Below are 17,127 nucleotides of genomic sequence, written 5' to 3'. Positions count from 1 at the left end.
GAAAAGCATAAACTAAAGCAGCTCACAGCCACCACGCAGGAGGCTGTGTGTGCGCGTGTACATGCATGTGCACATGTAGGTGTGTCCACATGTGTGTGGAGGCCTGAGGCCAATAGCAGGTGTCTACTTGATTGCTTTCTACCTTATTTTTGGGAAGGGTTGTATATCTCTGCCAACCTGGAGTTCAAGTCAGCTACACTGGCTGGCCAGCAAATCATCGGGATCCTCCTGTCTCTGCCTTCCTAGGGCCGAAATCATAGAAATTATAGGCTTTTTTTGTGGGGGTTGCGAGGAACAACTCCAGTCCTCATATTTGCAATGACTGAGCCCGCCTCCCCAGGCCACCCCAAAATCTGTTTTATCAACCTCCTAGCAGTAGAAAAAAAGGCAAGCAACGAGTTTGAAACCAAAATGTTTTTTGAAAAAAATTCAGAAATTTTATTGTCTTCAAAATTTGTTTAAACAGTATTCCAAGGCAAAAAAATAACACATGTAAATTATAAATACAAAAAGTCTTCAAAGCGCATAGAACACATGATACAAACCATCTTCACATATACAAAAGCCAATGTTCTGCTGTTTTTCACATAGAGGACAGCCAAGAAAAGGCTCAAAGCGCTCATCCGCAGGCTGCAAGCCAAGCCTTGTCACCAGCTCCGAGAGCAGTGATAAGCCATCTCCTTCTTGTGTTATTGTGTCTTCCTCTCCACTTTAAGACAAAGATCAAGGCTTTTTAAAAACTATGTTTACTATTTCACACCCAGCTGCAGAACGGATGAGGCACTAATGCTGTCTGAGAAGCAGTTGGCTCATTCTCGCCAAGTTCTAAGACAACTTTCAGATACTTATATTTATAAATATTTTCATCTTCACTTATCACATCTGCTTCAATCACAGTAAGTGTGTAAACCAGTTCCTCAACCTACCAACCAAAAAACGTAAAAAAGAAATGTCCAAACTTCTGTCCACTCCAATCACAGCTCCTGAAACGCCACATGGATCCCAGGGCACTGCAGAGTGCTTGGCTAGCGTGTTTCAGGCCCTGGTTTCAATTCTCGGCACCACAAAGAAACAGAAACTAAAATGCATGAGTGGATTTTTCCCTCTGCCCACACCGCAGCTAGTAATAAGTACTGACAACAGAAACAGCTTCACTGACTATCTACGATTAATGCTAGTACTCACTAATTCCTATTGCAAAATAAGATATTTGATTTTGTATTTTATATGAAAACTACCTCTATTGCTGCTGGGCAGTGGGGGCACACACCTTTAATTCCAGAACTAAGCAGACAGAGGCAAGTGGATCTCTGTGAATTCAAGGCTAGCCTGGTCTACAGAGCAAGTTCTAGGACAGCTAGGGCTGTTACACAGAGAAACCTTGCCTTGAAAAAAAAAAAACCCACAAACCCAAAAACTACATCCATTACTAATTTATCTCTATTGTCCTTAATAATATTTCTGGGGAAAGTGATCAGATTTAAGCTTCAAGTAAAGATCCTAAAAGAAGGTTAAAAACAAAACTCTTAAGCTACTTAGGAGTATGGTGCAGGAGGACCACGGGAACCTGTGTAATACAATCACTGCGCAATACAATGAACCCTCATTTCCCAGGGAAATGGGTGCTGGGGGATGGGGGGAATACAGGAAACAGGAAGGGAGAAGGAGAAAGCCATCTTCTTCCAGCGTCTCGGGGAGTTCTGTAGAACTGCACAGAAACCATGGACTCTTGAAAGTCATAAAGAGAATAGCCCTGATAATAACACTGGCCCAGAAGCAAACAGATTTACTATTTCACATTTCATTGACTTACTGACAGCTAACTATGGAACAGAGTCAAGCAAAAAGTAAAAAACAGAGACCAGACATGGAAAGTGCACACCTTTAGTCCCAGCACTGGAGAAGCAGAGGTGGGTGGATCTGTGTGTGTCGAGGCCAGCCTGGTCTATGGAGTGAGTTCCAGGGCAGCTGGGACTACATAGAGAAACCCCATCTTTAAAAACAAAACAGAGTGTGCAGGGTGGTGCCCAATTCAGACAACGACAACCAGAGTCCAGCTACACACAGGCTGTCACTGGCTACAGAGAGCTCTCTCTAATGTAAGACTCCAGCTCACAGCAAGACCTGTTGACACAGCACTCACCGAGCTATGGAAACAAGCACTGCAGACAGAGCACAACGACACAATATTTTAAAGCAAACTGAAAGAGTGCAAATAAGCAACATGATTGCATTTGGAAAGCCATACCCCTGGGGTAAGTGTGGCTCAGAAACCGACCACCATTACCTTGCAGCACAGCCTGCACAGTGAAAGACAGCATCGACACACAGTTCCTTCAAACGGTTCTCACTAATCATGCCAACCACTTTGAGTGCATCAAGGAAGAAGTTTACCAATGGTGTGACAACACACATATTTACATTTCATTTCCATGCTAAGAAAAAACTGTTAATAACGATGATGATAAAAAAAAATTAGAACAAAAGTGTGCTCGCTTGTGTGCACAGCTGAACTGACATTACTCAGCCAGCCACAGACACTTTCGACGTGAGCACAATACCACAATACGATTCACAGCATTATAAAATGTTGGTGTTCTGAGTATCAATTCTCTTCCAACTCAAAAGTAAGGAGCTGACTGCCTTAACGCTTGGGCATCTTACTCTAGAACCTGTAAAATGTACAAAATACCGAGGTTATCGACAGTCACATATGTGCAGAAGTCAGGGGACACATGGATTTTCTTGAGGTTTGTTCCATTCGTGTAGAAGGTCTGTGAGGACTCCCCAGTGACAACATTCCACCACTGTTCAGAGAAAAAGAAAACCTTCATTAGATCGGTGACTCCACCATGCAGCGACGTGCAGCGCCAACCAGCTCCTTTACCCCGCCGCTCCTCAGCCAGGCAGTGAGCAGGAGCGCATCTGAGGGTTACTGCTCCAGACCTGGTGACAGCCTCACAGCCGTGTCTGCACCACTGCCACCGCAAGGCCGCTAGAGAGCTAAGTAACACAGTATGTAGGGAAGGGTTGGGGCTGTCTGCACATTCTCCATGGGATGGGCATATGACTGCTTCCCTACACAAAGACACCCTTCTGGAGCACGAACTGTACCCCAACAGATATGCACCCCGACTGCTTACAGTACAGACGAGGAAGGAGAGTGGTCCTCCTCGAGAACGCTTTTCACCAGGGGTGATGCAGGCTGCTATGTGACAACCTATGCTGAAAACCAACCGCCTCCCAAGTAGGTGCTCTAACCACATCCTTCCCTCTCCTCTCCAGCACCAAATTCACCAAGAGTTTAACACTATCCTTACCAAATGGTGTTCACAAACTTACTATCCTATTTCAGAGCTAAACTGAGGGCAGGAGACATTGCACTAGAAGATGCTCTCAAAAGGCCTACAGTGCATCAGGAGCCTGAGCGCCACACACCCAACACTTTCTCACCTATGTGCTCAGGACAGAGCCTAGCCCTCAGCCTTGCCATGGGACAGGCTAGAGTATTTTCTTTACTCTCGGTAGTAGGACCTGGTAAATGTGTATGTCACAGGGCTTGGTAAAGCTCACTAAAGCAGCACGCACTTCCGAAAACAGCACCGTAAGCAAGAGCACAAGAACACAGTCCAGCCCAAGAGAACGTGTTTCCAGTGACTAGGGCTCAGAGAGAAACCGAGTTCCTGAGAGAATCAAGACTCAGAGGGCAGTGGGAACAGACAGCAGAGGAGAAACAGTTTCTGACTTCCAAATGCAGTGTCCGTCCATCTGTCCGTCTCCCACATCATTAAAAGGACTTTACAGCAGCCACTGGTTCAATGTGGATTGGAAATACAAGATTTCATAGCAGCAAGCTCAGGATTTTCAGGGTGGTGAATTAGTCAATAGAGTCTATAGTTGTAGACACAGGCCATCAGAGGTTTCTCCAATAACACAAAGTGTGCAACAGCAAGCCTGATCCTCACGTCAACAATCACTTTAGGTGAGGATGCATCGGGTTAAACCCATCAGTGACAATAAACATGACGATCTGATGCTGATAGTGGAACAAGCCTGAGCATGGACGGCAGCAAAGCTATAGAACATCTGTACTATGGCACATATTAGCACTGCACCCATCTTACAGACAAAACAACCTTGTGAAAAGTCACACGTGTGACTAGTGAGGGGCAGAGCTGGGGACTGTCCCAAAACCCACTCCCCAGTCATAACAGTACTCTTCTGTTCCACATTTTACATCAGCCTTGGCCTTCAGTGTAGGAATTCATATGAACTTGTCAGTCCAACAGCCTGTTTTCTGTGGCATCCACGACCTCAGTGGAAGCTAAGTGATATTATGTTTCCATTTATAATAATTTTGAGAGGTAAGAACATTTTAGCTACTAGACACCTAGTATCTTACTGGCACTCAATTTACATTGCTCGGATTTTAAAGTAAACAGACCCAAAATGCCTAATTTCTTGGCCGCTCTAGCAGCTGGTTCTTCTTACTCCTAATTTGTTCTGTGCCTTTGGATGGTCTCATTAACATGCTGGTAGATGCGGGCTGGGTTATAACATAATTAGTTTCACTATGCTAGTAATCAAACAGAAGGCAAAGCGCTGATTGTAGTCTATGTTAATACATAGACTACACAGACAGGCATGGCTTCTTCTGGCCTCGAGACATAACCTCTACAGTGCAGCAGCAGACCCGTCCTTCTACTTTGTGTCAAGGCTGCTCACTGATCTTCGCAGTACCCTAAAAGCCAGACACGATTATGCAGAGTTGCTCCAGGGAGTCCAGAGATTCTAGAAGCTTGGTGTCAAGGCTGGGCAATTGCGTTAATCAGCGGCTCTCAGCTTCCAACACAGGGACAGCAACGTCTCTCCTCTAAGCACCATCCTCCGAGCTCAGAGTTATTTACCTTTACACTAGAGGACAAGCAGCATTGATAGCCCAGGAGCAATGCACGACGGAATCAAAGGATGCCCCAAAAGATGCCCATTAACAAACACAGCATTAGGAGGCTATTTCCAATGCAGGCTGCAGAGGTACCTTGCGCAAATTGAAAAAAATCCCCTCATTTACCTTTTATAAGCCAGATGTTTATGCTGAGTGACACTACAATACTGTGGACCCTTGCAACAAAGGCTTCATCCACACACATCTGAACATCTGTACTGTGAGATAATGAGATCATCCTCACTTGGCTGTTTTCAGGAAGGATCAACCGCCTCACAAAATCTTGTGAGATCAGTTGTCAACGACAAGCTTACAGAATGCCCAAGTGGTCAGCATGGTATGCAGCATCCTTTTCCAACACTCTGTCCATCCCTCTCCTTTCTGCCTCCACTTACCCCCTGCAAACTTCTCTCAGGACCTCCTAGGTTTTAGGGACTTTATTTTCCATTTCCTTCCTGTTTAGAACATTAGCCAGCACTGGGAAAGGACAAGCCTTAAATGTGTGCCACAAGACAACAGCCACTGAACATAGTCTTACTGAATGGATACATGAGATAATAAATGACATCAGAACCCTACAATATGCCTAAGCCCTGACCCCAAGAGTCACTACTGAGTATGCACAAGTCAAGTCGTTACAGACAGTGGCCCTTGGAGCTACTAATCACCAAGTTCTGGAGAGGTGATGAACTCCACGACAATCAGTCTTGCTCATCTATAACCCAAAGGGAGTAAAACTTGGCCATCACAAAACTGACAAGTGTGTTGGCAGAACCCAAAGTCTATAGATAATAAATGATATGTTGCTACTATTATTACCAAAAAGACAATTTCACAAATATATTTTACAAATAATTCCAACCAAAATATTTACTGCTGTGTGCCACAAGAGATGAAGCTGGGTCATGCAGGCTCAGATGGGGAGGTGAGAGCCTCACATTGCTACTGCTGTCAGCAAAGACGCTGAGAGACGTGGGGAAAGCAGCCTTCCAGATGTCAGCCACCACTGCAAAGCTGTTGTCCCACAAACAGCCTCCCCTACTCTGCGGGGTTACAGGAAACCCAGCTGAAGAACACGGAGTGAAAACCACTTCGACACGACGCAGGCTGCTCTTTCCTCACGCACCCTCGGGTAACGCTTACCTTAAGATATCCGCCAGCAGAGACAAGCATTTTGCTGTCGGGAGAGAAGCAAAGGTCGGTCACCCAGCCTCCGTGTGTAGCAGTTCCTTCCTCCACTGAAATCGGAGCACACAGATGAAGAAGCTGGCCATCTGAGACATTCCATATCTAGATAAACATGATACATGATTCATTAGTAGGGTGACCCTGAAGGTTTACAAATTTCAAAGTATACATACAAATTATCTGCAATATATCTGCAAAAACAATAGCATTATGGATCAGAATGCTACCAATTTCCACTGAATGAGGAGAGAAAAGCAGGCAAGGTGCACACATCTCTAATTCTAGCTGCTCAGGAGGCTGAAGAAGGAAGATTTTGAGTTCACAGCCAAGGGCAACGTAATGAGACTCTGTATCCAAAAACTAAAAAATTAAAGGAGGTTTTTTATCATTGAAATTCTAGACAATGGGGCTGGAGAGATGGCTCAGTGGTTAAGAGCACCGCCTGCTCTTCCAAAGGTCCTGAGTTCAATTCCCAGCAACCACATGGTGGCTCACAATCATCTGTAATGAGATCTGGTGCCCTCTTCTGGCCTGCAGGCAGAGTACTGAGAATACTGTATACATAATAAATAAATAAATCTTTTAAAAAGAAAAAAGAAAAAAGAAATTCTAGACAATGTGTGGATTAGAGATATCAAAGCAGAGGAATCGTGACATTCCTGGAAGGCCTGGGAGACGCTCCAGCCCTGCAAATCCAAACCCTTCGGACCTTCTGTATTACACTGAACCTCCAAGTGTTAGTGCCTCTTCTTAAAGGCAAACAAAAACAACAAAACCACCACCAGAAATAAAGACATTTTCCTCAAAATTACTGGTTCCAAGGCTGCAGAGATGGCTCAGCAAAAAGCACGGGCTACTTTTCCAGAGGACCCAGGTTCAATTCCCAGCACCCACACGGCAGCCCATACATAGACAAACCCCCATACACATAGGAAAATAAAAAGTTTACAAAAAAAGTAGTTGTCAAAGCGGCATCCCCGGGGCTGAGGCTTTTCGCTTCCTCACAATTCTCACACCCCAGTAGTCTGGTTGATTTCCATGGTCTCTGACCTTCTATGGCACACCATACTTTCAACACCAGCCTTTATTTCCACAGACACAAGAGAACAGTGCGTCCTACTTCTCAGAAAACTCTTTTCTAGGTGACGCTGGCACAGTTTACATTTGCACCTTCGCAAGTTCAGGGTAATAAAAACTGGCTGCTCACTTGGACTCCGCGAGGGAAAGGTGAGCCTCAGGACATCTGCATTAACAAAGACAGACAGTCCATCGAGGACCGCAACAATCCCCGGAAAAATGCTGACTAAAGGGTAGGGGTCTAAAAAAAGATCCCTACTTTGAACAATGAGAAGAGCAGTTTGAAATTCGTGTATGAACCAATGATTTACAAAATTCGTTTCTCTAAATTCTGCCACGAAAAGAATCTTTAGCTACCACTAAAAATTAATGCAAATCTTTCACAAACTAACAGCAGGGAACAACTACAAATATCTATTCACCTATGTAACACTTTTAGTTTTATTTTTTTGAGATGGGGTCTTACTACATAGTCCTGGCTGGCCTGGAACTCATTTTATAAAGGTCAGGCTGGCTTCAAATCGAGATGCACCTGTCTCTGTCTTCTGAGTGTTGGGATTAAAGGTGTGCACCAACATGCCACCTGATTTATTTAACTCTGAAATGTTTTTTCCTGCTGTGAAGGTGCCTAGAAGCATGGTGTCCACAGAAACGGAGCAAAGAATGCTCCATCTAACCAAAACCCCAGGACCTGTGCATTCCTGTCCAGTGGGAAGCTGCTGGGATTCCAGGATGTGGAGTCAGGCCAGGCAAGGTTAAACAGTTCATTCAGGTCAGTCTAAGATGTAGTACAAGATTCTCAAAAACACATCAAACAAACCACCTCAGCGTGGGAAGAATGCCAGCCCGCGCTAAAGGAGAGACGCTATCGCGGTCAGCACACCCTACCCTGATTTCTCCATTGTCATCTCCCGTTGCCAACAGGATGCCATCCGGAGAGAAGGCAGAGCAGCGGACACAGCCGGTGTGGCCCTCCAAGTCATGGAGAGGGGAAAGCAGTTCAAAACTCCAGATCTGGAAGGCAATTAGGAATGGTAAGCACACTCTTCCAACACCTACAAGGCCCGACCTAAGTGCTACACATCCAAAAAGTCAATCGCATGCAAGTTAGGACATTTGGTGATGCATAAACGTTCACAAGATGCCCAGATCCAACCTGCCACCTTGTCAAGTTCTTGGGACTTCTCTTTAATCAACTGCTCAAGAACCTGAGCCACCTTTCTTATCTTTGTATTAATGCTCACACATAGAACAGAGAATCGGTTCAGAACAGTTTACAGGGTGAGGCAGACAGTGCACTCTCCTAAATGCTTGTGGCCTAAGGTAGCCCACAGCTTCTCCAGCTTCAGTTTCTGCACTTGAAAAATGGGGACAATGCCCTTTCCCCTCCAGTGTTCTATGATTCTGCTCTGACCACTGAGCCAGGACCCGCTGAATTGCTATGTGTCAGGCCCTACCAACTAAGAACTGGTGGTGTGAGACGAAGCAGACACAGTCCCTTTCCCTGATGTTTATAGTTTATCAAGGAAGCAGGCTCAGGGGCACTTGGGCACTTGCTTCAAAAACCACAAAAACACCACACTGGAAACTCTGAAGGGAGAGCAGCTAATGCTGCCTGAGAGCCAGAGAAGGCTTTGCTGAGGAGCCATCAAGAAGGCAGGTCTAAAATGATGTGTCACAACTTGTACACCAAGACGGAGGCGGAGGTAGACAGACAGAGAATAGCTGAAGAGAAAGGTGGCGATGGTCAAAGAGCTTGCCTGGAAAGCAGCACAGAAAGGTGGATCACGAGACCTTAGGTGGTAGCAGGAAGGATAAGGTGAAGGAGCTGCCCAGGAAGTCGCCCACCAGTCAACAGGGAAGAAAGTACGGTCTTTGCAAACAAGGAAAAGCAGATGGAACTAAAACCCTGAGCAATGAACAGCACAAAGACAGCTAGATCATGACGTCATTAACAAAGATGGGAAAAAGAGAAGGGAATGGAGGGCTGCGAGTCCCCAGCGGGAAGCACAACTCAGAGGATGTCAGAAGTTTCCACTCACACCAAGTGAACACAAACTCTGCTCACGCCCCTTCCAAATACTTTTACTAAACGTAACATACAGCAGTCTATCTGATTAGTTATAAATAAAAAATCATTTTTCATTTTCTTAATACTGTAAGAATTAAGAATTTGAGAAATTAATAATCTTTTTCTTAATCTTAACTCTCCATAAAGGAAAATCAGAACTATTAAATCATCTACCCAATGCCAGATGAATGCTAATAGGCATTCTCCAAAAGCTGTGACCTCGAGCCTTTAGCTCAGCTTCTGTGTGTGCAGAATTGGAACAACAACTCAAGATGTGAAGATCAAGTGAGATTACAGGAGCGCGATTCCTAGCACCACATGCCCTAAATAGGAGATGGATGTCATCAAGATGACTAGCCAGGGCACTGGCCCCACCAGCCCAACGACCCAACTTCAAGGAAAAAGCTGGATGCAGCCACCTGCATCTGTAGGTCCAGCATTCCTGTGGCAGGATGGAAGGTGGAAACTCTGGAAGCTCCTGGCCCTAGCGTGCACAGCACAGCACAGCACAAGCAGCAGAAATAATGGGAGACCCTGCCTCGGCAAGGTGGCAGGAAAGGACCCACTCCCAACGGCTGTCCTCTGGCCTACATACGTACATCGTGACGCACGCAGGCTCCTTCTCTCCCTCTCTGCCACATGCACACACAAAATAATAAATGAATAAACTCTTAAAAATACATATGATACAGGTACGTGAACAGAACCTGCCACTCCCCTGCCTCGTCCACTGGATTCATAATACACAAGTAACACTGCAAGTTTTCTATGCAGACGTTCAAGCGGCTGACCGACCTTCGCAGTCTTATCGGCAGAGGTAGATGAGAACTTGGCGGTGTCAGAGGAAACATCACAAGAAAGCACTGCACCCTGATGGCAAAGGAAGTCTCTTTCTATTCTTCCAGTGATGATGTTCCACACCTTGGGGGGAGAAAAGATTAGGTGACACTTTTAAAGACATTTTTGTCATGCATGATGGAATTCAACTGTAACCCAAGGGAAGGCTGAGCAGAAGCAGAAGTTCTACAAGTTCAAGGCCAACAGGGTACTTTAAGAAAACCAAGGAGCTCAGAGGTAAAGTGCTCACTTAGCCTGTGGGAAGTCTCCTGTTTGATTCCAGAATCCCCCAAAACAAGGAGAGGGAGGGGAAGGGAAGGAAGAACACCTTGAAATGTGGGGGGACAATGAGGTGCTGGAGAGACAGCTCAGCAGTCAAGAGCACTGCCTGCTTTCCCAGAGGACCTGGGTTTGGTTTCCAGCACCCACAAGGCAGCTCACAACCAACTCCAGGAGACCCAGTGCCTTCGGCCTCTGTGGGTACTGCATGCACTCAGTGCAGACACACATGCAAGCACTCATACACATAAAAATCTTTTTTTAAAAAAAGAACACAACCAGCTAAAAAACATACATGTATAACAAGTTTTTAGAGCAATAAGTTTTCGTCTAAGCTTCCCTTAGTGTACGCGCTTACAGACACACGGCGGATGCAGGGGACTGCGGGGAAGGAAACCAGGCACAGCACTCAGTTATGAACATTCATGGGCTTTACAGCCACCACAGCATAATTACTGCAACATCAGCATGTCTTCTTTAAAAGGACAATCTGAGGCTGGGTGTGGTGGTGCACATGCCTCTGAGTTCATGGCCAGCCTGGTCTACAGAACGAGTTCCAGACCAACCAGGGCTATATAATGAGATCCTATTTCAAAATACATATATACATACATGTATAACTTCCTTTGAAATCTGGTACTCAGGTCTGGAAAAATGACCCAGTAGCTGAGATCCCTAACCGTTCTTCAGGAGGACCTGGGTTCAGTTCTTGGCACCCAACTCATAGGCATCTACATGTAACTCCAGTTCTAGAGGACCTGATGCTAGCCTCCGTGGACACCAGCCACACATGTGGTGCACAGACATACATGAAAGCCATACACACAGTGAAATAAAATACATTTAAAGAATATTTTCAAAATAACTTAAAAAACAAAAATATATTCTAAAAAAATCTGGAATTCAAATTACCTTCACTGTTCCATCAAATGACCAAGAAAGCAATCTTGAATTTTTTAGGAGTCTGAAGTCCTTCACTGTTTCCTGATGGCCTTGCAAAAAGATATAGTCCTCTGACTGCCAATTCCATACCTGAGTATTAAAGAAATAAGTCTGTTATAAACCTTCCCCAATTATATCCCACTGGAAAGAGGCATGTGTTCTCTCATCTAAAGTCTTTTATCTTCTCAGTATTTCAATCAGAGAAATAACAAAGAACATTGTCTCTATGTTTACAAAGAGAAAAAGTTGAAGCTAATTAGCTTGATGGGGGTGGGCAAAATAAAAACACTTTTTCTTCTAAATCAAATTTGTTTTCTTCAGTTGCTTAGAGAGTAATTAAAACAACAAGACAGGAAAAAAACGTACACTATGTCAGTGCGCTCACCGCCTGATTACATTTTCCAGAGAAAATTATCCCAATTACATGTCTGCAGACTTACAAGCCTGGACATCGAGGGAGCCTGCAGACTCCGGCCCCTGTGACGCTCGCCCTCCTGCCCGAAGGTCCAGGGAGCCAGACAAGTGTAAGCACAGTTCTCAAGTTCACAAGTCTCAGACAGCCCCTAATGCAACTGTCGGAACAGAAGCAGCAGCAAAAGGCACTATGAGTTCAGATGCAGCTTGGGGAGGAGGCTCACGGCCACAGCGAGAAGGAAGAGCTGGAGCCGTGCCAGCAACCGGAACAAACCAAGCAGACAAGAGCATCTGAGGCACAGCAGTGACCAGAGACGTCTGCATTGTGTCAATATGCAGAACATCCTACTACAGCAGAGCAACAGTGTCCACTGGCCTCTAAATTCCTGATGTCAATTAATGTAGCAAACATGTTTCCAAGTAAGGTGAATGCCACTCAAACAAGGACTTGCCATGAGCAAATCTACAAAATGAGACATAAAATTAAAAAAAAATCTTACACAAAGATATTAGCTACTGAAGCAAAAGTATTGTCAAATTCAAAACGATTCCTTCTAAATGATTTGGCAGAGGCCAGCACTCAAAGCATGCGCGAGGAGGTGGGGCTGCAAAGAAAGCCCTGCAGTTCGGGGTACTGCTCCTGCAAAGGACTGAGACTCCACTCTCAGCATACACCCATCGGTAACTCCAGCTCCAGGAGATTCAACGCCCTCTTCTGACTTCCAAAGGCACCAGTCACACACACTATGCACATTCATAAATGTGAGGACTCACAAAACAAAACAAATGACTCTTTTTAAAAGTTTGAGTGGGGGGTGCTGGAGAGATGGCTCGGCGGCTAACAGCAAAGACTGCTTTCCAGAGGGCCTGGGTTCAATTCCCAGCACCCGGATAGCAACTCAGAACTGTCTCAATTTCAGCTCCAGGGGATCCAACACCCTCACAGATAGACAGGCAGGCAAAATATCAATGCACATAAAATAAAAATAAATTATTCGAAAAAAAGCAAAGAATGATTCAACTTTTCAAAGGCAGCGAATGAATAATAATAACAAAGTTGGGAAAGTATTTGAAGACCCACAGAATCAATTAAGCAGGGCTCATGGGGCTCACAGAGCCTGCGTGGTCTGGGCTAGGCCCTCTGCAAACATGCTGCGCTAGTTTAGCCTGGGGTGTTGTAGACTCCTGACAATGGGAGAGTCATCTCTGACTCTTGTCCGTGCTCAGGACCCTGTTCTTCCTACTGGGTTGCCTCATCCGGCCATGATATGAGGGTTTGTGCCCAGTCTTATTTAATCTCGTTATGCCATGTTTGGCTGATATCCTGTTCTTTTCTGAAATGAAGCTAAGGAGGAGTAGGTCTGGGGAGAGGGGAGTAGGGGGGTAGAGGGAGGGAAGGCTGTGGTTGGGATGTAGTGTATGAGAAAAGAAAAAGGAAAAAAATCGTGAAAGAAACAGTCTCACATGTCAAAGTCCAGTGAATACAGGTAATGAGATGGCTTGCAAAAGAACATGAATCCGTGAAGCAGCCCCAGCACCCCACAGGTGTGTCACTACTGACATTCTGGCTCTGGTGTGAGCGACTGTCAAACAGAGGAGGGGTGACTTCAAGCCCTTTCCTAGCAGGTTTAAGCAAAGCTATAAAAGCAGTGCCAAAACTTAGGCTCTGCCACATACTGCAGCGATCACCGCCTTGGCTCTTGGATCTCTTCCTGTCTTCTAGCTGGGGACATTCATTCAAAGCAGCACAATCACCAGGACTCGGATGTGCTGTGTGCAAACAAGTCTCCGCAGAAGAGGGACTGGAAGTGACAGTGTTCTGAAGGCACATGGGCGGGTCAGGGGTATGCTGGGGACTGTGGTAAGGTGGAGTAACAGGGGCTTTCCTGGCTCCCCAAATCATACCAAAACGTCAGGGCACCCTGTATGACACAGCATACTCTAAGCCATTTCCACTAGGAAAGTCCTGGCTCCCGCCTTTCTTTCTGGCTTGAGCAGACTTGGGGATCAATGGCTGCTCTTCATACTCTTCCAGTCTCAACAGTCTGGGCCGTGTCTAGGTCAGAGCTCTCCTGGCTAGGCTCTCCTGCTGCTGTCTACCTCAGGAAACCAGAGAGCCTCGGAAAGGCGAGCAACTGCTGTCTCCAAGACACTTTCCGACAGGCCAATGACAGTGCTGCTTTAGCTGAACCCATGCCCAGTTAACGGGATCATCTTGCTATGACAGATAAGTGGTGCTTTAGCTGAACCCATACCCAGTTAACGGGATCATCTTGCTATGACAGATAAGGATCTGACCAGCACTCATCGACCGTGCTGAAGCTGAACTTGGAGATGCCTACCATCATCAAGAATATTTGTGAGGACACACGATAGAATTTTTCAACTGCTTAAATAAAGTTCATTTTTTTAAAAAAAAGCTAGCTGGGCATGCCTATAATGGAAACACTGAGAGAGGCTGAGGAAGAAGGACCCCAAGTGTGAAGGCAACCCACACTACATATCAAGACTCAAGACTCTGGCAGAAAAACACAAAAGCAGTAGTGAATAAACACTAGATTTCTTAAACCCGTAAGAACCAATACATTGCTATATATTGGGTAAGCATAGCCAATACATTACACTTCATTTACCTCACGGTAAAGAATCAAAAGCTACCAAAACAGGACTCAGCTCCCACAAGGTTCAGCGCTATATAGTCAGGTGGGTTTATTCTTCTAATCCTGGCAATAACATTAACTCGGCAGAGATTCCCTAAACCTTTCTCAGGTTGGGGATACAAAGGGTTAAAACAAAACTTCATTCAGCCATTTACTAAAACAAAGCCAGGCATGGCAGCACACACCTATAATACCAGCATTTAGGCAAAAGAGGCAGAAGGGCCAGGGTTCAAAGCCAGCCTTGGTTACACGGTGAGCTCAAGGCCAACCTGAGTTACATGAGATCCAGACTTAAAAAAAAAAATCACAGAAGAAGAAAACCTCAATCCATCATTTCTTAGAAATCTCTACCAAGAGTTTCATTATAGAATGGCTAAAATCAAAAATACCAATGATAGCCTTTGTTGGAGAGGTTGTGGAGAAAGGGGTACACTCATCCATTGCTGGTGGGAATGCAAACTTGTGCAACCACTTTGGAAGGCAGTATGGCGGTTTCTCAGGAAATTCGGGATCAACTTACCCCTGGACCCAGCAATACCACTCTTGGGAATATACCCAAGAGAGGCCTTATCATACAACAAAAGTATATGCTCTACAATGTTCATAGCAGCATTGTTTGTGATAGCCAGAACCTGGAAACAACCTAGATGCCCTTCAATGGAAGAATGGATGAAGAAAGTATGGAATTTATACATATTAGAGTACTACTCAGCAATAAAAAACAAGGACTTCATGAATTTTGCATACAAATGGATGGAAATAGAAAACACTATCCTGAGTGAGGTAAGCCAGACCCAAAAAGAGGAACATGGGATGTACTCACTCATATTTGGTTTCTAGCCATAAACCAAGGACATTGAGCTTATAATTAGTGATCCTAGAGAAGCTAAATAAGGAGAACCCAAACAAAAACATATAGGCATCCTCCTGAATATTAACCTTCAGCAAGCGATGAAAGGAGACAGAGACAGAGACCCAAATTGGAGCACAGGACTGAAATCTCAAGGTCTAAATCAGGAGCAGAAGGAGACGGAGCACGAGCATGGAACTCAGGACCGCGAGGGGTGCGCCCACACACTGAGACAATGGGGATGTTCTATCGGGAACTCACCAAGGCCAGCTGGCCGGGGTCTGGAAAAGCCTGGGATAAAACCGGACTCTCTGAACATAGCGGACAATGAGGACTACTGAGAACTCAAGAACAATGGCAATGGGTTTCTGATCCTACTGCACGCACTGGCTTTGTGGGAGCCTAGGCAGTTTGGATGCTCAACTTACTAGACCTGGATGGGGGTGGGGGTTCCTTGGACTTCCCACAGGACAGGGAACCCTGATTGCTTTTCGGGCTGGGGGGGAGACTTAATTGGGGGAGGGGGAGGGAAATGGGAGGCGGTGGCGGGGAAGAGACAGAAAACTTTAATAAATAAATAAATAAATAAAAAATAAAAAAAATTAAAAAAAAAGAGTTTCATTATAGGACCTCTTAAACCCTGGAAATGGTGCTTGCTGTGGCAGCACACACACTAAGACTGGAACCAGAGATTAGCACGGCCCCTGTGCAAGGACAACATACAAATTCATGAAGCTGTCCCTAGTTTTTGTTTTGTTTTTTTAAGAGAAGATCTCTCTGTGTAACCCCAGCTCTTTTGAAACTCACCTCATAGACCAGGCTGGCCCTGAACTTACAGAGATCTTCCGTCTCTGGTTCCCAAGTGCTTGGTTTAAAGGTGTGCGCTATCACACCCAGCAGTATCCCATATTTTTTAAGTCTCTCAGGCTGAGTTGCATCCCTGGAATTCACATGATAGAAGAGAACAATTTCCTGCACACTGCACCCTGCACTCCGACCACCCATGAGCTCACATGACTCCCTGAGGTGCATCTCTTAAAAGTCCTGTATGTGTTTTTAAAAACCATTCTCAACAGTCCAGAAAGAGAAGATGAAGTACAACTTGTATTTTTAAAAATAGCTCTTATTCTAAAAATGACTTTTTCCTCTGGCTAAGAATATCTACAAACAGGTCATAAAACCTTATGAATTTAAGCTCAGCCCGAATACAAAGTCCCAACAGGATTTATCTGATGTAGTTAAACTTCCCCCACTTCAAAGACATCTGGAGAGAAAGAAATGTGATTATTATACGAGTTTCACAGCTAATAAAGAAGCATCATGGGAGCTTATAATAAAATTTCTGTATTGGAGCCAAATTTCATTCCAATCCTACACCTTCATAAAGATACACTTAGCAAGATTGTTTTTTTTTAAGTGGTTTTTAAAGGCATAGTTAAATGTTGCCACCACAAGAAAGGTGTACTAAATAAAACTAGGAGTACATCCCAAAAGTAGAGCACTGGCTAGGGTAGGGAGCAGAGATGTACACCTTTGATCCCAGCACTCCAGAGGTGGAGGCAGGTGGATCCTTCTGAGGTCAAGGTAACAAGACTGAGGTGAGCCCGAGTTGCCTAGTAAGCCCTATCTTTAAAAAAAAAAAAAAAAATTCTTGAGCATTAAAAATGGAAAAAACTAAAGAAATGTGTTGTGGCACATGTCTAACCCCAGGAAATGAAGACAAAAGAATCATAAAGGTCATCCATGACTACATGGTAAGCTCAAAGCCAGTCTGGGCTGTAAAAGACCCTGCCTCAAACAATAAACCAAAACCGAGAACAGGAGGACTGGCCTGGGAACTGATATTTGAATAATGAGTTTTACA

At 44.9% G+C, this 17,127-nt stretch overlaps 1 protein-coding gene and 1 pseudogene across 1 annotated transcript in view; one reads left to right on the top strand and one right to left on the bottom strand.

Annotated features, from left to right (window-relative positions):
• Positions 1 to 414: 414 nt before the first annotated feature.
• Positions 415 to 17,127, bottom strand: part of Apaf1 (apoptotic peptidase activating factor 1) — a 68,793-nt gene continuing 52,080 nt past the window's right edge. Inside the window, exons 23-27 of the mRNA XM_075954784.1 lie at positions 11,310 to 11,429; positions 10,077 to 10,202; positions 8,099 to 8,224; positions 6,089 to 6,235; positions 415 to 2,807 (exon numbers count right to left, since the gene is read on the bottom strand). Of these exons, the coding sequence (XP_075810899.1) occupies positions 2,661 to 2,807; positions 6,089 to 6,235; positions 8,099 to 8,224; positions 10,077 to 10,202; positions 11,310 to 11,429 (666 nt within the window). The 3' untranslated portion in view covers positions 415 to 2,660. The remainder of the gene's footprint in view (positions 2,808 to 6,088; positions 6,236 to 8,098; positions 8,225 to 10,076; positions 10,203 to 11,309; positions 11,430 to 17,127) is intronic.
• LOC142839065 (U6 spliceosomal RNA) lies at positions 15,913 to 16,012 on the top strand (annotated as a pseudogene).

Source organism: Microtus pennsylvanicus, chromosome 20 (assembly GCF_037038515.1).
Source record: "Microtus pennsylvanicus isolate mMicPen1 chromosome 20, mMicPen1.hap1, whole genome shotgun sequence".
NCBI lineage: Eukaryota > Metazoa > Chordata > Mammalia > Rodentia > Cricetidae > Microtus > Microtus pennsylvanicus.
The sequence above is the reverse complement of the archived record's forward strand: the minus strand, read 5'-3'. Positions and strand labels throughout refer to the sequence as shown.